Genomic DNA, 25,427 nt, shown 5'->3' with positions numbered 1-25,427 from the left:
CTGCATCCCGACCAGAAGAATTGTGACGCATACTCGCAGTTCCAGGCTGATCAGGGGAGTAAACGATTTGTGGAAGAGTAAGAAGAGGAACTTGAAAAGCGACGACGAAGGGGGGCGCAGAACGTGCAACAAGAACAACGGTCTTATTCACGACTAATTTCACTGACACTTGCTTCCGTCCTCACAGAAACGCACGCGAGGTCATCGATGTCTAAGTCATCGGTTACAATTATATATACCCTAGCTTACCTGAGTTAAGCCTCTGCCAATTTTGTCATGCCATTAAGCCAGTTGCGTAGAGGTTCATAGAGTGTTATACCAATGAGAAATTCATGTAGCTTCATACAAAGGTGACAAGGTGACCCTAGTGTCTAAATGCATGGCTGAGGCCGATGAAGAGCAGCCTGGCGCGGTGGGACGTCAAATAGTCGAAAACAGCGAGAGATGCCAGGCGTGCTGTTCGTCACGAAAAGCAGAAGTGGCAGAGAGCGGCGGCACGTAAAACGCCGAAAGCGATGTAGGAAGTGGATGTTGGTAAACGTTGCTCAAACCACGAAAGCAGCTAGAGAGATCATGCGGGCTGCTTCGCACGAAGAACAGACGCCGGTGAAGGCAGAGGCGCTTTCAGCAGTCAAAGGAAGCAACGTTACTAAAACCAGCTGGCTATCAGCATCCATGAGCTAGAATGATCTACGTCTTTCCAGCAACGCATTTCATTCTAGGACTTTTACTTGACGACGAGATGAGCTACAGTTCCTCTATCAAGGAGATGGGAATTTCGGGTAGACAATAGAATACAAGCATCCTTCCCGTCTATGTATAACTCAAAAAAAAAAAAAAATTTAGATATGAGCACGCTTTGAAATTGTTACACGTTTCCTTATTGAAACTAGCAGCTGCGGTGTGTGCGGGCTGGCTTGGACGCCAGTGCGCTTTCTCATGGACAAATATTATTTATGTGCGCTTGGAAAGGCGTAGTCGCAGTGCGCAGTCGCAGTGAGCACGGAATAACCTGCTTTGTTTACCGGCGGCCGCACCGGTAAATATCGGGCGACCAGGCAAAATGTTTGTTGTTTGTTTACGGAGTTCAACATCGCAAAGCGACTCCAGCTATGAGATACTCCGTTGTGGACAGCTCCGAAAATCTTGACCACCTGGGGTTCTTTACCTCGCACTGACATCGCACAGCACACGGGCGCCTTGCTTTTCGCCTCCTTCGAAAAGCGGCCGCCGCGACCAGGATTCGATCCCGCATCCTTGGGCACAGGAGTCGAGCACCGTAACCACTGTACCACAGTGTCGGGGATCCAGACTAAATGAAGTCAAGGTTGTAAAACAACGGTGCCCTAACTGAGCGAGACCAACTGAATAGTGTTGGAACGCTTGTTTGAGATTCTGTAGTATATTGTCTTCTCTAAAATTAAATAATTTTGTTATGGCTAATTAGCAAAATTTCGATGCATTGGCTCCAAAAATACTAAGTGCGTGTACATTTTGGAGTTGTATACTGCCTTGAAAAGAAGCGCAGGCTCAAATACTTAGACGAAGGTACCACCTACTCAACTCTCATTAGCGTCATTAAAAGCCAGCCCGCTATATACTAAGGCTACCGCATGCCAGCTTTTGACGCGTATATCTCGCGCAGCGCATGCGCAAAGACCCGTCAGCGGCAGCGTTAAGGAGAAAAGCGGTTTTTTTTTTTTTTTTTTTTTCCCAGACACGCGTTTTGACGCGCTAATTTGCGCCGCTGTGTCGTGGTAGAATTTGCATTCGCCAATGAGTCGGGCCTTTTGGACCTTCTGTGATGCACTCTTTCCCACCCTCTTTTTTTCTTTAAGGGCTAGGAGTCCCGCCTTCTAAATAAATATACATTTATTCCCTCACTAAGGAATAAAGCTTCAAAAAAATCTGCCGACGATTACGTTACTTCCTAAAGCGAAATTTGTGCGAAGCTCATCAGCTGTATCATCTTTTCAATAGATTGAGGCAAAGATTTCGAGCAAGACACGTGTGTACAATTACAGACAACATTTTTTTTTTAATTTTTCAGACATATTCCTACAAGAAACACTCCACAAACACTTCTTGGCTGTCAGGAAGGAAGCTTCGTGGTGCTCCGAAGCCTTCTACTGCCGGCACCTCTTTCTATCTTTTTTCACTGCCACCTTTGTACTTTTCTTTACTGCTCGGTTAAGGTGTCCGCGCAAATTTATGACAAACTGCGTCTTTTCTTTGATGTCAACCAATTATAACGCCGCTGATGCCTGCTTTACTGCGCCTATTTCTATGTGCTCTGTGGTGTGGCGTTCAAGGAAGCGCCAAATGAAAGACGCCGCACGAACAACTGGGTCGAACGCCCGGCAGGGTCAGCTTCGAATATGCGTGAATCTCCTGATGACGTCATCACCACTCAAGACGTCATGGCCGAATGTGACGTCATTATCACTTTCGGTTATTAGACATGGCCGGATGTTACATCATGATGACGTCACGGCCGATGACTTCATCATATGACGTTATAGTCAGTCATCTATCATTATCCATGATTATTTAGTCATGACTAATGACTAATTAGAAGTAGTTAATAACAAGTTAATCATTAGTGCTGGTTAGTGACTAGTTAGCCACTACTACTAGTTCTTGCCACGGGGGAAGAGAGGGGCTGGGGGCTGAGAGGGGGGCGGAGCTGGTTACGAGGCCGACAGCGACGCTAACGGTGACGACAATGCGAAACGCAGGACAGGGCGCCAAAGAGCTGCGCTCTAAAAAATTGTCCTAACTAGGCCATGCGTCTCTCAACAGCCTTCAAATGGTTTCCCTCGCCTAAAGTACTGACGTTTTTGTTAACATCTTGGTTAATTTTATCTAGGATGTCCGATATGTAAAGTTTTTCTTGGTGAGATTGCTTTAAGTGTGATATCGCATACAACAATGTGATCTGTAAGGCACATATATTTCAACTGCTAGCGGAAGTTCAGAGATTTACCCGCCTATTTTCAACTGTTTTTTTTTTTTTCCAGGGACTTTACGAAAGCTTTTTCCAGCATTCTACCGGCTGTTTACTGCACCAAACTGTTATATTCTTGATACTGTCACAATGGCCTAATCGACTGGCTCGCTTACAGATCTCTTCTAACAGGACAGCAGAACATGGAGTTGGTTTCCACCGCAACTAGAGATTCAAACATAAGGACAGATGCCGGTAACACAACGTTCACGTCTGCAGGCACTTCACATAAAACGGGTTCCGACAAAGATGACCTGTATAGCTCACCTTCCACGACAGTGACTTTTATGGTTTGCTGGAATTAATGAGATAAACGGTTGCGAAACCTCGGCAATTTAAATGCGCGTGACAGATCCACCGACGGCTGATTGTCATTGAGAAGTTCGCAAAGGATAAATGTTATGCTGTTAAGTTTATATCAAAAACAGAGCGACGACCACGCACCGCGGTTAAGTATTTTGCGGTGATTCTCTGATGAAAACTAATGGAACGAAAAAAAAAGGTAAAGGAGCGGGAGAGAAAGGGGGGGGGGGGGGGGGCGTTTTTTATCGATTATATTGTTACGTGGAAGATTTACAGTCCCAAAGCTGTCCGCACAACTAACGTTGATGAGGGCACCGATTTCACAACACTCAGCGTCGTCGTCCTCTCGGAGTCTGTTGCACTTCTTGATCCTCATCACGAACAGCGAATACAGCTAAGTAACAATATTTCGCGGTGTTTATACCCATATGCGCATTTTCCAAGAATGTGCACTGCACTACCGTAAACAGAAATGCGTCTTATCTGCGAATAGCACCAGACAACTTGTAGCTTCCTTGCTGGCGCTGCTTGGATCATGCTGCAAAGTATAAAAAGGAAATTACAGCATACCATTTTATTTTATGACACGATGTATTAACGACATCGGATGAGAAATAAAGAAAAAGTATGCAAAGCGCGGTTGGCATGATCTTCCTAAATGTAGAATAGATCGCGATTTCTCGGGGGGGGGGGGGGGGGGGGGGGGGCATATTTCGCGGAAGAAGCTATACTCTGACTAAGCGAAAAACCTGTTCGGCTTCCAAACAAAGTTATTGTAGTGCTTAGCTTATTTGGAGTTAGGCCTAATGAGGTACCCAGACGGGCGAAGCGAGCAGGAAACCATCACTTGTGCGCAGATACGCAGTGTACTCAGGTACTGAAAAACGAAAACGAACGAGAAAAACATGAGAATGGTTCAACGCTGCTGAACCGAATGTGGAGCGAGAGCATTAGCTGCGGATGACATCGCGTTCTGCTTCCTCTTCTTCACCTCCTTCTTCGTCGTCTTTTCTTCATCGTCTTCATCTTCTTCTTATTTCATTCGTGACTGGAGCCACGAACTTTTAATAATAAAATTATGAATATTTGAACAAGAAAATTGTGTGCTGCAATGTGCACTACACTAGGAGTGCTGTACGATGTCAGTGCACGTTAAAGAAACCCAGATGGTCAAAATTATTCCACAGCCCTCCAGTACGCGTCGTCCCTCAAAGCCTGGGTCTCTTTGGAACTTTAAATACTATACACTAAAACAAACTTACACAGCGGCCAACCCGCTGGCCCCTGACTTATTCGCAGTTCGTGAGCGGTCTCGCGCGCCTGTGGCGCATGTAGAAGAGAAAGAGGACAACGTACCCCCGGGTTCCGCTCGCGCCACGTGTACCACAGCACGCGCTCGAGTTCGTGTCGCAGCGCTGCCTCGGTCGCAACGTTTCTGTCTGCTTTACCAGGTAAGCCCATCGACTCCCTCCAAAATTCTAGACGTGCGTGGTCTCTTTCGCACCTGTAGGTGCTTGCCAAACGAGTGAGCGGCAGCTCCCTCGCTGTTCACAGCTTCGCTCAGCTCCGCAGAACGGCGGTGCAAATTTCGCAGGCTGTCTATCGCAAACCATAAGTCTTCGCAGCGCACGCAAGGAATGGAGAAAACAGTGCCCGCTCGTGGTTCTCGTCGCCGCCTTTAAATTTATCGCGCATCCGAGATCCGTGAGGTTTGGTGGCCGAGTCCATTACAGCCCTTGAGTGTCATGACGTTCGCCGTGTTCTTCACGGGCCTGCGCTCTAGGCAGCAAGGCTGACAATCTGACCGAACGCGACGAGCAAGTCTCTTGTTCGCCGGCAATTTCACTTTCGCTATCTCTTCGTCGGCATTCCATGCATCTCTTCGTCTTCTTCGTTCTTCCTTGTCCAAAATCTTGACAATCCCTCGGTGTCCGCGGGTAGCGGATATCTGATCCCAACAAACGGATGCGACGCGAGGGGGGAAATCGAAGATGGAGAGAGAGAAAAGGCCGTGCCGTCGGCTGGCTGTTACGAGCTGTGGCCTGCACCCCCATTCCACGCTAGCGACCCGTGTGCCTCGGCGCCCGTGTTGTACCCGTGTGTTGTGGCAGCGTGCGATGCGCGTTGTTGCGTGGATGTGTGTGCGCGCCCTTGTGCTATACTTGTGCCGCGAGTCTTTTCCGAACACCGCATGAGGCTAGTCATCTTGTCTTGCCCCGGATGAACTAAATGCGATGTGTGCATTTATTCAAGGCTGTGGCTAAAGGTACGTCGGACGGACCCGATCAATGTTCTTAAAGGTACGTCCGACGGACCCGGTGCGTTTTTCTTCGGGATACGACGGACGGATCCGGGAAATATTTTTCAGAGGTACGGCGGACGGACCCGATCGGTAGGGTTCTTCCGACGGACCCAACGCATTTTTCTCCGATATGGGCCTTAGGATCCGTCGGGAAAGCCGGACGGATCCGAGATCCCCAGATGTGGTTGTAGTGGTTGTAGCAACAACATGGTAGCCATATGTAGCCAAATCGAAGTTGGTATGAGGTGTACGTGCGAGGTGCAATAAGTATGTAGTACATACTGCATGCGTGAAATGTGAAATTACAAAGAATAGTACAGTGGCAAGAATAGTGCCTAGAATGGGTGATATACTACGTGATGGCATGATGATAGGTTTACGTGAGTTGGACCGCGGCAGGGTGGCAAGCACGACCAGAGCGCAAGCGCATGTAATCGCGGTGTTGACGGCCAGCCCGCGGCCCGCACGCCCGCTCATTTGGTCCTCGTTATCATGTGGATTAACGTCTACGACGGTCGTTATGTAGTTTTGATTCTTCAAAGTTTCGTCACTTCCATGTGTGATGAGATGCGTCACGTAACGCATCGCTTTCTGCTCGTATTAAGGTTTGGTGCTGCAAGTTCTACGTAGTACATATACAAGCGGCGCTGAAAAAGCTGGGTGCCGCCGGCGTGTCTCTAGCCCAAGCATCGCGTCATTCGTGTTTGTTGGAGGTGTGGTTTGTGCTTACCGTGAGATGCTGTGATGTACGGATTACGTCCTACTAGAGTGCTGTGTGAGACTACGAAGAGTGCTGTGATGAGTGCGCCGATGTCCGGACGGACATCAGTGTGTCCGTTTATGATCGGCGATGTTGCACGTGCATGTCAGTGTTTATTAGGTGCAGTGGTAATTTATTTACACGCGCTGTGCAACAATCAGACGAAAATAAGACATCGACAATTTGTTAGCCTGCACTACAGAGCTCAAAACTCGGAAAATGGGAATGCACATGATGCAGTTTTCGTATGTTGGAGTGGACCGAAAAATAAGTGCCCAGCCCACACCGCCGGGATGCGCATTACTACAGGTGAAATGGTTCAGGTTTCTGTAGAATAGCTGCCTGACACAGCACCTTCCTAAATGTTCAGGCTTTGTACTATTGTTGAAGGCCACTTTATCATTAATAAAGGAACGAATATGCTTTATGTGTTAATGACTAGTGCTTTTTCAACATATGTTAATTTTTTTTTTCGTTTTTCCTTAGTTTCCTTTGTTTTTCATGCTAGACAAACACAAATAGTACACTTTTAAAGTTGTCAGTCCAAAGCTGAACATGAATATCTGCCATGCATGTGACAGCTTTAATGCTAGAAAGGTTGACGTGTATAGCATGTACGTAGACGCTGCGACATCTTAGTGGCACGTTCGGCTACTTGCCCCAAGGTCGTGATGTTTAATGCCAGTGATGGCAGTCGCACTTTGGTGCAGGTGAAATGCGAATGCTTCTGTTTCCTGCAAGATGTCAACGCAAAGTACAAAGCCCGGGCAGTTAAATTAGTCTGGAGCTCTCCACTACGGTATTTTTCATAGCTACATATGTCACTTTAGGATGTGAAACCCTGCATTCCACAGGTAGGCTGCATTGCTTTTTAGATTTTGTAACCTCTCATCTATGTTTTGCAACATTTGGCTAATTTTAGTTCTCAAACAGTTGTTAAAGATGAAACCGAAGCAGTTCTTGGCATGGTTTCCTGCTTGGATTAATTTGCTAATTGCAGTTCTTTAAAACTTGCATCAATGCTGGACAGTTCAAATAGCAGGCAGTTGAATTACAGAAATGATGTGGATCATGCATTTCAGTTCTGACAAATGGAAAGTAACGGTCCCCTCCTTGCATGCATAGGTGCCCTTAGACAAATACATACTCGGGTGTGTGATTGTGACGCATATCAAGGGTCAACAGAAGGCCATGTGTAGCCAGTGTGATATTCTTCATGAAGGCTAAAGTAAAATTGTACAACAGCTGCTGTTCCATGCAGAAAAAAATTGATCAATCATTTAGTGTATGATTAACTGACCATGAATAGCATCTTACTCAGAGTATGATGTGATACATATCTGGTTTAGCATCCCAAAATAACTACGGCTATGAGGAACACAATAGTTGAGGGCTCCGGTATAATTTCAACCACCCGGGGTTCTTTTACATGCACTGACACCGCACGGTGCATGACGGCCTATTGTTTCGCCTCTATTGAAATGCCCCTGCTGTGGCTGGAACCAAATCTGCATCTTTCGGTTCAGCAGCCAAGCACTCTAACTACTGAGCCAGCACAACGGGGTCAAGTATCAAAATGCATGCCATTACATTTCCTTCTAGCCGGTGGTTTTCTTCACAGAACTAATGTATACAAGGAAAAGTAAATAGCAAGAAAACACTAGTTTTATTGCACATTATATTCACATTTCAGCAAACATTCTCTAGGAAAACATTTCTCATAATGTTTGCATGGAAACCATAAACATCTTACAAAAACAAAACAATGCACTTACTCCACTCCAATTATTAATGGGCAAGGTTGCATCTATGCTACTACACTGCACTTATCACAAAACCACAAGCCCCATCTGCTTTGGCCAATCACTTGATGAAACTAACGGAGACAGATGTCGCACACCACAGACTGGTCGTCTCGCAACATATCTCTGCATATGTTGCATTTCAATTTCATGCGTTTCCACTTAGCTTCAACTGTTGCCAGCATTACTAGTCGCCCATCTTTTCTGAAATTCCTTTCTACGCTGTTGGGATCAGCATCCTTGTTAACGATGGTCTCTGGAATTTTCGATGCTATCATTTTCACATCTTCCTCATCTGGAAGAACGAAGGAAATGACAAACTTTTGAGCAGAAAAAAAATTAGGAAGACTCCTAATCTCCACCTGTAAGGGTATGGTGTGCCAGCGTTAATGGTTCTTGTCTGCAGATCCCACTGTGGATTCCCATTAATTTACATGCCCTTTGCTACAAACATAATTACTAATTCCTTAATTCATGTCTCTGTTATCTCAGATATACTCATTAGCATATGGTCGTAGGCTGCCCTGTTAGGTGATAGACAACCTGCCATAGACCTCTGTAAGCCTCAACCTTTCTTAATTGGAACTGAAACGTCTCAGAACATATTTCAAATATAACTTTGTAAGCTTGACTTAACAGCTCCTGCCATGTCGTGTGGCCTTGTGGCATTTGGCTCGTGGCACTTTTGGCTTGTGCACAGGGGTCGTCTGTTAAATACTGGTTAACATGCATGAAAAATACATTTTCACACAAACTGGTGGCAAATGGTCAAGTGGTGTACTGCAGATTCTGAAATGTATACCTATATGCATGCAAGGATCGCATCATCACATAACATGATCAAGAGTTCTATCAGTACCTGTAGTTACATAGCATTTCAATGCCCATTAAAGGACCACCTCAGACAATGGTTGTTACCACAAGACCTGTTCTAACAGCGTACTGACACCATTCCACTGAGCGATGGACATGTATATGCATACCCTAGATAGCTCATGATTGTGGATCTCATTTATTTCTATGACTTCCAAGGAGTTCCTGTCGTCAGAAACCCTACACTTTATGAAATCGGGACAGTTGTCTTGAAAGGTAATGAAAAGAAATAACCAGGTTACCTTGACGCAATGCTAAATTACAGAGGGTGAATATGCTGCATGAAGGTACCAAGAAGCTTGTACAAAGAAAAGTGAGAGTGAAATGGCAGGATTTTTGAAACATTGAAATAAACTACAAACTATACTTGTCAAACCTGTCATTAAGGAATGGAAATCATGCAGTAATCAAAAACACAACATGGAGCTGCCATTTTAGGTCATCTTCACAAAACACATACCCACACCTCACACACAGCTTCATACCTATGAAAGAGGACAAACCAATATGCAAGGAGTGAGGAGATGAACTAACAATAAACCATATCTTACACGTGCGCCAGAGTCGAGAAAATAAGAGGAAACATTTTGTACAATTTTGCAACAGATCCCTTTCCATCCCAGCATGATCCTAGGAGAGACTTGCAAATTTCCTGCATTTTTGGTTTCCTAAAATGTTCCTAAACAAGCTACATCCTAAAGAACATTTTAGTCATTACACACAAAATAAATACATTAAACCTTGTTCTTGGTGCATGGCAGCATTAGTCGCTTATGCACCATAAAAATCAACACAATGCTGTAAGGTATACCTTGGTTAGCTATGTTATATGAGACAAGCTTTCGGTCTGGTGTGGTCCTTATTCACGTGACAGCGCTGTCATGAGGGTCTATGTCCCAGCGATCGGAAAGTGACCTATTCCAATAATTTTACAAACTGAAGGCGATTCTACAGATTTCTAAAGACTGGAGTGCTCAACTGTTTTATCAACGTCCGCCTGCTTTGACAGCCTGGAGTGTAACTGTTGAAGAGAATACATTTTTGAACATTTAACGCGTTTCTGAAGGCGTTGCTTCCAATTACGGGGCCCACAAAAAGCAGCTGAATGTCAAACGCCGCCTAGGTAGGCTTTCTAGCAAGACAGCGGTGTAGCGTGGAAAATCGCTCCGCCGGTCCATCGCTGGCGCCGCTGACTTGACAGGCGAACTGTTCAAACTTATAGCTACTGACCACACCTGAAACACTGAATTGCGCATGATCAAGGTAGAATTTCTCTAACACTGAGCACTGGTAGCTATCGATTTCGGGTCCAATATTGTAAAAATTTGTCCTCTCTTCGATCATTGATACGTCCACGGTTGAACATTTATGCGCCTCGGGGTAGGCCAGCCGTTGGAACATGGATGCGTGGTTGTAGTAACGATCACTTGCATGGCACACTCTGCAAAATTCCAAGGTCAGCTTCTGCAACGAAATGTGCAGCGCACATTTTCTACCGCGTACCTAAGTCCGGCGATGCATGCATATCGATCCCGATCGTTTCAAAGCTGCGCGGCCGTTCATTCGGGTCACGCTAACCTCGAGCATGCGGGGGTTTAAACTACATGTACGCAAAATTCAACGACAAGAAAAAGATGCAGGCTAAGCACTTTAGTCTAATCTTCCCCTAAATACCAAAGAACATTGCTGTTCACAGGGAATTCGGATCATTCGCGCTTCCGGCTTTCCGGTTGTGCACTCTTGCGGTGCGGTGCAGTAGGTCTTCGCCTCGACGAGTGGATGTGCAGCTCGCCACAGTAGCAGCGCAGGCCTCTAGTAGATTCGGCACGTCTTCTGCCACGGCTCTGAGGTAGAATTTAAACAAAGAATTTAGCTAGAAACATCCTGTTTCCTCGGTCTGCATGTGAGGAACGAGCATGCCATTTCACTTACATACTTTGGACTGCCGAATGTTCTGCACGGCGAGGTGTGTGTGTGTTGTGCCGGCGCTAGATCTTCGGAGGTCGATGCAGGACCTAAGACAGCGTAAATGCTAGGAATAGTTCGCTCGCATTACGGGCAGATCGAGGTGATAGTTTAGTGCGAAGCGAAAGCTGCTCGTGAATGTGCGTATCTCAATGCCAGCTGGTAGAGCTGGCGCAGTACGTAGCATCGCCTGCAGCTATGTGCGTGACAGCGATGCTTGCCGTACACAACCCTAAGTGAAGACCGTTATCTATGTTAGAACGGATGCACTCTTCGTAGCACCTCATCGAGTGTCGCGGCTAGCTGATATCATAGAGGATAAGATTCATTCACGAGTAGCAAGCAGAATGTGGCCGCGTTCGACGTGCATATAGCCATGAGCCGTATCTTTACGAGAATCGAATGGATACGTCGGACGTACCTTTAGACACTTCGTTTATTCAATCGCAGGCGCCCGGCCGCTCCACGAAGCCCTTCGTGGCTCAGACGTAGGTTTGTTACATACCGTTTACGTGCAAATCAGCCCCGAAATGCGATCTATTTTATGAGGGAACGCAAGCCTTGTATTTCGGCAAGATCCCTTGCGCTGACTGCTAGTTTGTTCTAGTAATGTTGCTGCTACCCGTTGGATGTGAGTGCGTGCTGTCGTGCCGCGAGACTACCCCAAAGACCGCATGAGGCTAGTGCTCTAGTGGCTAGTCTTGCCACAAATCAATTAAATGTGGTTTATTTGTGAATGTATTCAATCGCTGGCGCACGGCCGCGTCATGAAACCCGTCGTGGCTCTCAGACGCAGGTTTGTATTACATATCGTTAACATGCAAATCGGCTCCGAAATGCTATCGCACGCCTTGTATTTCGGTGAGATCCCCACCTAAACCGTCCGGTGAAGCAAAGGCCTGCATCAAAAAAAAAAAAAAAAGTGCGAACCGTTCGCAGCTATGCTTCAACCCCAAAAGCTGATAAATTACTTTTCTGAGTGCCTCTACTGCGTGCAGACACCTTCCGCCGTGCATGTAGTGAAAATGGTTTGTATATTTTGCAAGTGGCTTTAAACAGCTCTTGCAGATGTTGTTTAGGTATTGCAGCAATGCGGCACTTTTCAAAGCTATCTTGTTTGCTTCTTAGTTTTGCAGGGTAGTAGATAGCAGTGAAAGGGTGCTCACAATGTCACAAATGGAAATATAGCATCAACAAAACCTGCAGATGTCACCCTTCATCAACAATTTTCCTTCTAGAGATTTACTTTCAGATTAAAATCAGCATTCATTGAATATCCATGCCCAGGTGGGAATTGCCATCACCAGCTGCTGCCTCTGAATACACTTTCTTTCCTTCAACATCAGTGTTAAAGGCTAGGGCAATCGCAAGTTTCGTTTCTTTTTCGTTTATTTGGTCAGTAAAGAAAGTTTTGTTCCTCCTTCGGTGTGGTATATGGTGTTTAACTTCCAAAAGTGGTATAGAAAAACTGCCTATAAGAGACGTCACAGCGGGCAGCTCTGCATTAATGCCATTGATTTGAGGTTCTTTGTGTGCACTGACATTGCAAGTGTGTCTTGCATTTCACCTTCATTGATATGCAACGACCAGTATGGCTGGAACTGAACCCAAGTTCTCGGCCTAGCATGTCTTAATATGAGTGCTATTTTCTTTTGCAAATGCAATCCTTAGAAATGTAGTTTGTTGATTGCAGAGAGCAGCAGAAACAAAGCCCAGCACAAACACAGACTCGAAATCACTTTTTTCACTGGTACACACTATGTTACTTTATCTGTGTCAATGTGATGTGGGCATCAACAAAATTAGCCTTGCATGTTACACACATTTGCAAAAATTGTTTTTTTTTCTTGCAAACAAAGTGGTAAACGTTTAATAATAATTTATTGGTACAATATATTAATCCATTTATTTCTGCCACCAGCCCGAAGTGCAATGTCTGGCGAAGGTATGTGTCTAATACTGATTAGTTAAGCGAGGCAAAATGCATGGAACAGTCTATTACTATTTTCACGTAGAGGAGAAGTAATTCATTTGTAGCCAGTGTGCACGAAGCTAGAAAAGTAATAACTTTGGCATGTTTTAACCTTGATAGTGTATTGCCTTGCAGCATACTTGCACTCTTGCTGCCCTGCAGTCATGAGGGAGTTGCACTAGTTGCTACTGTTACCATATGGGCAAACTGTCCCGATGAATTAGAATGCTGGCAGGGTTTGTCCTTGGGAGGACAACCCCTGTATGTCGCTGTAGGTCGCTGTATGTGAGCAATCCTTCCATTTCAAGTTCCTCGGCATTAGGTCTCTCCGCTCGGCCGACAAACCCTTGAGCGTGTTGATGAGCAGCCTCATTGCCTCGGTTCCCCGAGTGGGCAGGTGTCCATACGAGTTCTATCTCTCTGTCGAGTCTGATATCCGCGAGGTTGTTTCTGGCAGTATTTGATATTCTGCTGCGCGAGAAGTTACGTATGGCAGTTTTTGAATCAGTGACAATTATGTCCGCATCTGTTGTAATGATGGCTAAAGCGATTGTGGCTTCTTCCTCCTGGTCCGAGTAGCGGACTTTGACTGAAGCGGCTGATACGCATTTAATGACGCTACTGTACTGCTTAATTACACAGATGGCAACGGCACCTTCAGCCATATTGTAGTCCAAGGCGTCTGTATACACCACCCCATCGTAATTTCGGTATTTTCTGTTTAGGGCCCTAGCTCTAGCTTTCCTCCTGCCTTGATGGAAGGAGGGATGCATGTTTTTGGGCAAAGGTTTGGAGATAATTTTGTCGCGCACTCCTCTTGGTAGTGGTCCTGGGTGGTTGGCTAGTGGTTCGGCATTGATTTCCATGCGGTTGAGAATTTGTCTGCCTGCTTTAGAGTTTGTTAGTCTTTGTAGCTGCAATCAGCTCCTCTACAGTGTTGTGTATCCCAAGTGAGAGAAGTTTTTTGGTTGAAGTGTTTCTGGGTAGACCTAGCCCAGCATTGTAGGTGCTTCTAATGAGTCTGTCTAATTTCTTCTTGTCAGATTAAATGAGGCGGAGATAAGGGACAGAGTATGTGAATCAACTTACTACAGCATAAGACGACAAATGTATACATAAGGCCACAAATGTCAGCCTCTTTCTTGCCGTTTGTCTGTGTATCAGTCTAGTGATTTGTTGCACAGCCATTTCCAGCCTATTGATAGAAACATTCCTCTTCCTATTGCTCTGGATGTAGAGCCCGAGTACTCTAATAGTATCGACTGTAGGTATGGGTAGTCCATGCAGGCAGACTTTTATCTCTACTTTGTCTTGTTTTCCTTCTGACTGCTAGTAGTTCAGACTTAGGTTATGAGCATTTCAGCCCAATCTGGTTAGTGTATGACTGGACTACATTCACTGCTTCTTGAAGCGTTTCCTCTATGTGAGCGTCCGAACCTTTTGTTACCCACAAGGTGACATCAGCATATAGGGAATGTTGAAGATCTTGGATTTCTTCAAGTTTGGGAGGGAGACCTATCATTGCTAGGTTGAATAAGAAGGGAGAGAGGACTGATCCTTGCGGGGTTCCTTTGTCTCCTTTTGCTATTTTCTGATCTCAGTCCTGTGATACTTAGCTCCGCAGCCCTTCCCAAGAGAAAGGAACCAATGTAATTAAAGGTTTTGTTCTCTGCATTTATGTTGGCGAGGGTTTGGAGAATGGCTTCATGAGAGACATTGTCGAAGGCTTTTTCCAGATCCAAGGCAAGAATCACTTTGGTTCCGGTTTTGTTAGGGGGTCTATCACTTCGGCATGCAACTGAAGCATTATGTCCTGAGTAGAGAGTAGACTTTTGAAGCCAATCATTGAGCTGGGCAGAAGGTCATTCTCTTCTGCGTAGTTCTAAAGCCTATTTAGAATAACATGTTCCATAAGTTTACCTAAGCACAACATAAGAGAGATGGGCCTTAAGTTCTCTATGCTTAGTTTCTTTTTGGGTTTAAGAATAAAGACAACCTTCACGTGTTTCCACATCTGCGGAGGTTCACCTTTGTTCCAATATTCATTCATTAAGTCGTTCATTGCTGAGAGTGACTTTAGGTGTAAGTTTCTTAACATTTAATTGGTTACGCCATCTGGCCCTGGCACCGAGGTAGTATGTAAATGGCCAATCGCGGCCTAAATTTCCGCTTCCGCGATCTCTAAGTCTTCATTAGGAACCCCTCTGTACTCGTAGGTGGCATTGGGGTTGCTACTGGTATCTGCTTCAGAGTTCGCTTAGCAGATCTGCATCTGTACCTGGGTATTCGTGTATGATTTGATTCATGATAGCATAATAATAACATAATAGCAGCAAACCAACTGAACACAATCACTATAATATTTGGCTTCTGCTGTGCCTTAGTTGTATAGTCCTTCCCCCTAGCAATAGCAGCACACTTTCACTGCTAGTGCAGTCGTCGGCACGTCTACAATGCTGGAGAGGTGTGCTGCGGAGCAAACAAAGTGAAATTTTGTCTGGGCTGCTCTATTAGTGGTAAAGTGTAGTTGTCAGTGCAAATAGTATGCCTATGCACCTTCATTATAGCGCCATCATTGTTCCTAGAATTAGGCCCCTGCTCAAAAATTTCATTTTCTTTGAGCGACAGGTTGGTGTTCGAGCACTCCAGGCAGACTTGCTGACGTCTGTACATCAGTCTGTACATCAGTCTGTATATCAAAAGTTGCTGGTGTACCCCGTGCACCCCGTGCACCCCACAGTACCAACTTTGTGCCATTGAACTTCTAGCTGCTTCCTAGAATAAATTAAATCAACTGCAGTTCGTGCACCCCGTGCACCCCACAGTACCAACTTTGTGCCATTGAACTTCTAGCTGCTTCCTAGAATAAATTAAATCAACTGCAGTTCACTGATAGCTTAGTCAACAGATGCACCAGTCACAGTTAGCATGCTGCCACCAGTGAAGACTGAATCAAAATGTATGAAGTAGGACTGAGCTTATTTCTAAGCGTTATTTTAAATGTAAATTCTTTCAGTTCCATCATGTAATGAGTTACAGGACAAGAAGCAAAACGTTTTTTAATGCACAATGTATTATGAACAAAGGTGTTACTTTGACACAAACAGCCAGTGGTTAATAAAGCCATTGGGAGCTGCCTAGCTGTGTCATCGTGCGGGAGAGCTACTTTTTTCTATGGCTACAGTGGAGAATATGATGGGCTTTCGAGTTTTTCCTCCTCAGCTAATTTTCCCTTTTTTTCTGTTTACACCTAACTTAGTGAATTTACGTCCTACGAGAACTGCAGATTGCAAACTTTTTATGGCTGCAACGTGCAAAAACAATGGCTTTGCAAAATGAGTACATTTCTCACACCTTCCAAAAGTTTAAACACCTAATCATTTTGGCACAACGAAAAACATACTTCTAAGGTAATCATTCCATGAAATTTTTGTTAGAAATGCTGTAGAAAAGTTTTTACCAAGAATATTTTCATCAGTAGATGTTACTGTTGTTCTTTTTTTTTTGTATGAAGAAGCTGGAAACCATGATAAATGAGCACAATGTCAATCACAGGCTGGCAAAAAGGATGCATTGAAAGCTAATATAAAAAGAAAGCTCTGCTGCCAGACATTCATTTTTTTTTACAGAATAGAATAATATATATATGAGTTCCCGCACCCAGGCATTATGGCACTTTGACAAACGCCTAAGTCTATGCAAGCATTAGGCGACTGCGGTCGCCATTGCAGCCAAGAAATTCAAAACATTGTGGTTCCACTGAGTGACAGAAGCTAGACGCGCTTCACTGGCAAGACGCGCTTCACTGGCGAAGTGAAGGGAGCATTTATAATCAGCAGAGTGCTGGCCAGAGAGTGCATAAACTAAAATAGAACATGAACGCTCGTGAAAGAAAAAGAAAAAAATCATGTGCACTCTAATATCTCACCGAGATGTGGTCATATGGTGGGATGCACCGGTAACGGCAAGGTTTCACAGCAATGTAACACTCTAGCTCATTTGATGAGATTTTCAGTGATAAATCCTTTTGCTTCCTATACTGCTGTCCTCAATTAGAAGGCAAGAGCTTGCCATTTCCATCATAATTTATGACACATTTTTGTCTGTTAGTCCCTTGAATGTGAATGTGAAGAAACCACTTACACATATTTCAGCCACTTTGTGATTCTGCCAAAAACAAATTTCGATAAATGAAGTTTACAGTTAGTTTGCAACTGCGTTTAGGATAGTTAGTTTATAGTGAAAACTCAGTATTTTCCTGTATTTCTACCCAAGCATGCTTTGTGAATGTGCGGACAAACCCAATCATTATCCGAAAATTCTCTGCATCAACTCAGCTGCGTTTTCAACTGTTGAGGACGGTATAAAAAAAAAAAAAATTTGGAGTGAGGAAAGCATAACAGAGATTGCTGCCAGCACTCCCAGGCTTTCCATATTAGGTGTGCAGCAGATGCAAGATGTGTAGTGCTGCATGGCCCTATAATTCGTCTCTTGTGCATGATTGTACAAGTGCAAAACTAAAGGAAATGCGGGTTGCTTTAAGGTCACTCACAAGGCAAAGCCACTTGCCTGTGTCGCAAAAAAACCATCACAGAAAGAGCACAATACAGGAGCCTCGGAGGCACAACATATACTGACACGTGACCAAGAGAAGCTGGTTTGTACTTATCGTGTTAGTACAGTTCTTTACAACTTTTGCTTAACAAAAATTTTCAGAGTTGTATATAATTCATCATTATAAACTACCTAGCACTAGTTCGAAGGAAAGTTCACACTTTTACAGCCATCTTCTACAAAATATAACTTGCCAGTACAATAACCTCAAAGCAGTGCACAAAAGCAGCTTTTGATAACTGCATCTCCCGAATGCAATTTCAGCGATTTCAGAGAAAGTTGAAAATTCCCTGCAGTATACCTTTAACACTGGCTCTGGCTAGAACCCTTTGGTGCTCCTAGAGAAGGACTAAAGGGTTCTGGTACAGCTGCTGCTCTCACCACTCAATCACATTCCAAGTGGCACTTGCGGTATTAAACCTATTGCCGCTTTGGTTGGGGGTGACCCTTGTGAGCAATCTCAATATTCGGCTATGCACAACAGAATTAGTATACTCGGAAGAAGAAGGTTTAACAGCCACTGCTGTAGCTTTGGATCTCTCTATTAACATATAGTTGCCATCTCTCTTACTTCCACCGTAATCTTTCAGGTAAAAAATGACTAAAGTAATAATTTTCCATTGAATATCCTGTGCAACAACAACAATAATAAAAACGTTCATATGCTTTACTTGATTTCAATCACTTTTGGCTTTTTTCATAACATGTCGTCATGAGCCATTCATTTTCCTTCCCTTTTCTGTGCACGAAAGGAATGAAGTTGTTATAAAACTGCTGCATGGAAACCACAACAAAAAAGGAACAAATAGATGAGGACAAAGCTGCATACATTTTTGCGATAATGAACGAACTAGTTCAGCTTGATTAAAGGAACAATGAAAAGGTGTTTGCTGTGGCTATAAAAGGTGCACTATAGATTAGTATTTCATGACGCATTTCCACGACAAATTTTTAAGCTGGTTTTACTAACACTGATGGAGGTAAAAAATAATGCTCCTCCTTTCCCTTCAACTCGACACACGCCGATGAGAAAAGTAAAGAAAATGTCACAACCGTTCCCCACTGTGGCCCATTTCGCCTGCATCATTTGGTCCCAGATGGCCAAGTTTGTCAGTTGGGGGCAGCTAAGAGTAGGCCGTGAGATGATGTCCAAATAGACTGCGAAAAGCAATGTTGAGAAATTTGTAAATTAAAGGGGGTATGCAGAGACATTCCAAATTTGACTTGAATACCAACAAAGAAAATCCTAGAAATGTACTGCATTACAATATGACAATAATTATCTTTACAAGTTCCTTTTAGCATATTTCCTTAAAAATAAAAAAAATAAAACCTTAAAAAATAAAACCGCAAGAAATTAGAAAAAACCTGAAAGACATCAGCCCTAATGCGATAGTTTTAATGGCTTCCCCTGCAGATCCTCATTACTTTACAACTTACTTTACAACTCGCTGAATCACCAATTCCTGAATTTGTGACACTATCATCCCACACCTACTCATTAGCTTATACTCGTGAGCTACCACATTACGTGAAACGCCAACAGCCATAGCTAAAAAGACCTGCTTCAACCAAGAACGTGTCTACATGGCATAGAAGTAATGTGCTTGACTCTTTATTTGTTTCATGGCTGTTTAGTATGGATGAATTACATGAGGAGTTTCTAAATGGGCATAACAGGTTTAATTAGTCTAGGCTACACAGGTGTGGTTATGAGGAATATAGATGTGGGCCTGCTGTGTTGCAGCTAGAGAAGAGATGCCATGTAATGTCAGTTGTCTGCTCTGTGTGAGGAGGGAAACAATGGCTGCGAACCACTCCACTCGGCGCACGGCACTCAGTCGGGGCTCTCAGCTGACTGCTCCGATCGATGAGGATACGATACAATGCATCGCTGTTGTAGCTTGCGCCATCAATGGGAGCTTCTTGTTACAGTATAGAAGGCTTCCGGTGGGTCCAATTCTCAGTTCTCCCTCCATCTCAAAGGAGCTGCTGGAGTCAGGAGTTCCTACCAAGTCGGCCATGTCTTGTGGCTTCGTGGCGACAGACAACCTGCTGACCAGTCAGTGCACGGCCTTCTCACCTGCCAACTGCTGCTTGCCGGAGGCATGCCCATGATTTTTCACTCACATCAATATTGCCGCTGTTGCTGGATTTTCTGGAAAATGAAGTCTTTAAGCTATCATATCAAAACAATGCCGCAGAAGCTAAATGCTAATTGGGCTCAAGGCAAGGCTGGCATTATGCAAAAATGAACAGGGGCTGAAATACATTATAGGCTGAAGACCTCAGGAGCGAAGGACGAGACAGCTGATAAGAATCTAGACTAGAACAGACCAGCCAACTATGGTTTCACGTGCCACTGCCAGCCGGCGTCCTTTATTTTTCCGGCGACCATGCTTTGGCCGCAGTCTTTGCGCAGCCAGAGGAAGGCGCTACACCATAAAACTGTTTGATTTGGAACTGCCTCGCTTTGCCGCAATGTCATTTTGACATTGGCATAGGTGAGCAAACATTTTGGTAGGACGAAAAGGCAACAGCAGCCAATCGGCCATCGAGCGAGCTTTATTCTGCACTCACGAGAACGTACCGCTCAACTGAATTTGTGCGGGAAGCCTGTATAACTTTTAACACAACAAAATTTTTGCAGTGTTTTGCAGAAAATCTGCTGTCAGCATTGTGAGCGAAAAATTACAGGCATGCCATTGCCAGAAAAAAACATGCATCTCAGTGCAAAAAACACAGGGCGAAGAAAGGAGACAGACGCAGGGCAAATGCTTCAAAGGATGCAGGACGAAGCGTTCATCCTGCGTCTGTCTCCTTCCTTCATCCAGTACACCGCAAAACTATTGCCAAATCGAACAACAGTCATAACGATTGCTAGAATTAAAGTTACTTTGCGACAACATGGCAAAGTAAAATGTATTTACAGCAAACTGTATCGAATGTGTGTGAACTTGCACTGTAGTCGGCACGAATAGTCACGTGACCCCTTGTTTTTATTGTTTCGGTTGCGATTAGACGTTCTTTGAATCCTTGGTTATCAACCATTGTACGTAAAAAGCGAAATATTTACGCGGTAATGCACAATCACAATGCAACACAGCAAAATAAAGAAAGCATGCGAAATGAGCGGCAGTGACGTACGGTTACTTTTGGGCGAACGAGCGAAATTTGGGCGAACGAGCACGCGCCGTCGCGTTCGCGTTCGCGTGAGTTTTCGCGTGCATGCGATTCAGCCTTCAGCCTTCTTAAATGCACAAATCTCATTCAGTTCATCCGGGGCAGGACAAGACTAGCCTCATGCGGTCTTTGGAGAAGACTCGCGGCACAAATATAGCACAAGAGCGCGCACACACATACACGCAACAACGCGCATCGCACAACACGGGCGCCGAGGCCCATGCCTTGCGTCGCTAGTCGCTAGCGTGGAATGGGGGTGCCGGCCGCAGCTAGTAACAGCCAGCCGACGGTCTCTTCTTCCTCTCCATCTTCGATTTCCCCCTCGCGTCGCATCCGTTTGTTGGGATCACGCCCCCTGGGCAGTGTCAAAGACGAGGAAGAAGCGGCCGGAGTCGCGGGCAGGAGCGCTCTCGCTAGCGACGCCGGCATGCATAAAAATCGTCTCATCGTCATCGGACATCTCTCTGTTCTCTTTTCCTGAGTTCGTCGGCTTACCTCCCCGCAACAATAGTTTTTACCGTTTTTACCGTTTACGCCTCCCCCGCAACAGAAATTGTGCCGCATGGTTATGGGAACTCGGCGCGGCGAGCGGATGTTGGTATCCCCGACGGAAGCGATTACATTTCGACTGGCGCGAAATGCAAAACTGCTTGCGTACTGAGATTTCGATGCGCGTCAAACTATACCGAACAGTCGAAGTAATCCTTGTCATTGCATCGAGCTTCGCATAGCCCGCGTCGAAGCAGCTGTTCAGTGCCTGTAAGAAATCGGAGGGCTTGCGACAATCGCTTCCACCTCGGTCTGCATTTTACAGTGCCAACGCTACTTACTGCTTACGAGCTCAAGGACCAGCTGAATACCAAGGTACAAAGAAGGCAGCTCAGGGACTGCCCCCGAGAAATCATGTCATGGTCTTCTTAGAGAGGTAACATAACACAGATTTCGCTCGCTGTTGAAGAGCTGTGATGCTCTCGTGTGCTAGCACTGCTCACTTACGTTGCCTGATGAGGCCTGAGTGCACGCAGAGAATGTTTACAGCGAACGCTCTTTACAAATTTCCGACCGCCACCATGGGCTGGTTGCCATTTAGTTTTAACGCGACAGCTTGGTCCTGTTCACGGCAAATCCAGTGTCTGCGCCAGCATTGGTATTGTCAGCGACAAATCACAACCATGACACTGGCCGGCGGTAGCCGGAACCGACATGGCTGCGGGCCGACTGGACATTGGGTTGTCTGACTGCGCAACAGCTACAGACTCGGGTCTCTTTCATATCGGAGGGTGATATCAGAATCAGCCTGCCAGAATCGTTTGAAACAGCGTTAGCCCTAGGTTACGCAGGCACGTGTATGCGGCTTGGTCAAGGTAGCTTGGTTACAGCGGGGCTTTATATGCGAGTTGGTAGCCTACGCTATCGTGTCACACCGATAAAGGCGGAGCTTAAGCGTCCCGATATATATATATATATATATATATATATATATATATATATATATATATATATATATATATATATATATATATATATATATATACATATATGCAGATCAATTAAGGGCAAATGAGGGTGCTATCTTTCCCCTAAATTAATTAGATAATTCCCCTAATTATCTTTCCCCTAAACAGATTACACTACTAATCTCTGTAATTATCCAAGTAAACATTAAAAAAAAAAAGACTTAAAGTACCATCCCCAACGCTTTCCTTGGCCTCGCCGACTGTTGGCTTCTTTCCTTCATATACCTATATATATATATATATATATATATATATATATATATATATATATATATATATATATATATATATATTGCCACCTGTAACTTTGGGCTGGTGGCAGTAGAAGTGACGTGGCAGATAGCACATGAATTCAGTTTCAAGTTAAATTCAGATGTCACCTGCCACGGTGAGCAAGTGGTAAAGTGGAGACGAAACCAGCTCTCAACCTTTTTTAATAAAAAAGGGCAGTGCGAGAGGCAGAGAAATGTGGTGGTACAGAACGGGTGGCTTAGTGGATCGGAAGGTAATGGCGGCAGCGGAGGGATGCGCTGCTGGAAGGTGGCTCCCACCGGAAGAACTCTATAGCTAACGTAAAAGGATGAGGTACAAAGGCTGAGGAATGCGCAGCCTGAGGGTGGTTCTACGCCGGAAAGCAAACTGCGGCTCAGCCAAAGCTGTAACAGGGCTTTTATTTCGAATTTTGCCGTTTTTGGTTACATCCGACGGGTTGAAACTCTGTAGGAGGATGCAGCGGCTCAGCCTAAGGAGTCTGGGATCCGAAAGGCGAAGTCGCGTATATAGCGTAGGCTCCCATAGCCGATACACTAAGCGTAGAGTCTATGACTGAGAAGGAAAGCTGGCTGGCGCTGCGCTTCACCCACCATAGAAAGAATCAGGAATGCTGGCGAAATGAGGTTTCGCGTTAGGCTCTGCTATTGTTGGGCATAAAACGGGAATTCAGCCGCAACAAAGTGACTCTTATCGCGGCAAATTTCGACGAAATGCCTTAAAGTCTCCATATGCTAACCGAAATCGGAGGTTCAAAAAACGTCCAACTGAATCAGTTAATTTGCCCACGGTTGACAGCATACTGCGACGCAGCAACCAATTCTAAGGTAGAATCCACATTTGCGGCCAAACGCTGGTCACACTAAATAGGAAACCTCGTTTTCCCAACATTCTCGCGGTGAATTAGATGCTCTTTAGTAGTCCCTTCGATTTTCCAAGCTCAGAGCAGTCACCGCGGGTAGCCTAGTACTGCATCCCGACCAGAAAATTGTGACAAATACTGGTAGTTCTAGGCTGCCCAGTGAAGTCTAGGAAGGAGAGGAGCCTTTGTTTTTGTATTTTTTTTGGGGGGGGGGGGGTTATCGTCCCGTAGCGATTCAGGTTATGCAAGACGCCGTAGAGGACGACTCCGAAAATTTCGTCCACACGGACGTCTTGATTTTCGCCTCCACCGAAAAGCGGCTGCCGAGGCCAGTATTCGATCCCGCGTCCTAGGGCACACCAGTCGAACGCCGTAACCGTGCACTGCGCCACCACGGTGGGGCAGACGTGTCTTTGTATCCGTTCCGGATGAAGTGCGCTCCCTAGCGACACCGCATTGTCTCTCCAACTTCTTGCCTTAAACCTTTTTCCATGGCCCTAACAGCGAACAACCCACCCTCTACTGCACGGAGACAAACATCCTTATCCTTCCCTTGCCTAGCTTTGCTGCTATGCCACAGAAAGGTCGAGCATAGCATACAACTACTAGTCGCAGCTTGCGCCAGCCGTCATAGGGATTCGAACCGTCAACTAACACCGCAAAATGCCATCGGTGTTTATGGCATGGATGTTAGTGGGGAGCGGCTGTGTTATCGTAATGTCCGTCAAATGAAATGACACCGCGGTCATGTATCGTAACAATTGGTACGGCCCCTGGTCAGCCGGCTATTGCATACCGCCATTTAGTATCGCTCGAGAACATTATACTCAGCAGATACATTTATTTGTGTGGTTTTTGTGCAGACCTCCGGCTAATTCATCAACTCACGGCTTTCCCGCATACCATTCTGTCCTTCTCCATATTCAGGGCCAGACCCGATGAGCTCCGGCAATTCACGCCCCGTGAACTTCGTGCAGGTAAAGCGCCCTCCAGACACAGTACGCACATCCGTGGTGAAAGAAACAAATCCCAGGTACGTGCTAATTAGAGCGTGAAGCGGTGAGCGAAGCTTCTCATTAATTGTCGGCCCTGGCTAATTCACTGCAGAGAACAAAGATCAGCTCCCGCTCCAACTGTGGCCGCCGCTGCGGTAGCGGCTGCCGCCCCAGAGGTGGGAGCAAGAAAACGGGTAAGTGTTGCTGTCTTAATTCGCCTTCGCTATGTTGCGGAAAGTATTGTCGCAACGAACAACTGCAATGGCACGCGGTCAAACCGCAGCATGGCGTTTAAGTTAGGTGTCCTTCGTTTGTAGATTCTCTTCAGGTCGAATAAGGTGCTGTCTGTAGCCTTTCCAGCCTTGCAATTTGTGCCCAGTGGACATCCCATCACCACGAGATACATGCCGGGCGTGCCAATTAACATAAGCTAAGAGCTAGGCTAAGACGTGGGCTAAGTGCTGAGACAGCCCGAGGGTGCAGCGGTGGCGTAGCGGTAGACCATCCGCCTCGCATGCAAGATGACCGGGGCTCGAATCCCGGTGCCGCGCAATTCTCCACAGGATAAAAAAATCCGCGTGTCGATGGAATTGCATAAATAGGTTTGAGGTGCGACCTGATGCCGGTGAACACCTCCAGCAACGCACTCCCTCACCAGAACAGGAGTTGGCCACCCTGGTGCAGTAATTGGCCGCAACCTCCCATGATTATTAGTCCCATAAAACCCCGGCCCTCAGTCCTCAGTCACCAGCGACTGCGGAACAACTGACCACGGCGGCGGTCAGACCTGTGACGCAGCAGAAGGTGCTAAGAAAGCCTGGCTCCGCTGGACAGGCCGCCGTTGGAAACTGACCCTGGCAACGTTTAATGCTAGAACCCTAGCTAGTGAAGCTAGTTTAGCAGTGCTGTTAGAGGAACTAGAGGGCATGAAATGGGATGTTATAGGGCTTAGTGATGTTAGGAGGCCGAATGAGGCATATACTGTACTGAAGGATGGGCATG

General features: G+C 45.5%; 1 protein-coding gene across 1 annotated transcript in view; it reads left to right on the top strand.

Moving 5' to 3' along the window:
• LOC146202001 (uncharacterized) overlaps nt 1–25,427 on the top strand; it is an 85,877-nt gene that overhangs the window by 11,481 nt on the left and 48,969 nt on the right. The window contains exons 2-3 of the mRNA XM_084599969.1: nt 24,358–24,463; nt 24,538–24,619. Coding sequence (XP_084456095.1) covers nt 24,358–24,463; nt 24,538–24,619 — 188 coding nt within the window. The remainder of the gene's footprint in view (nt 1–24,357; nt 24,464–24,537; nt 24,620–25,427) is intronic.

This window comes from Amblyomma maculatum, chromosome 1 (assembly GCF_055883805.1).
Source record: "Amblyomma maculatum isolate TAMU_Amacu chromosome 1, ASM5588380v1, whole genome shotgun sequence".
NCBI classification, from domain to species: Eukaryota; Metazoa; Arthropoda; class Arachnida; order Ixodida; family Ixodidae; genus Amblyomma; species Amblyomma maculatum.
The sequence above is the reverse complement of the archived record's forward strand: the minus strand, read 5'-3'. Positions and strand labels throughout refer to the sequence as shown.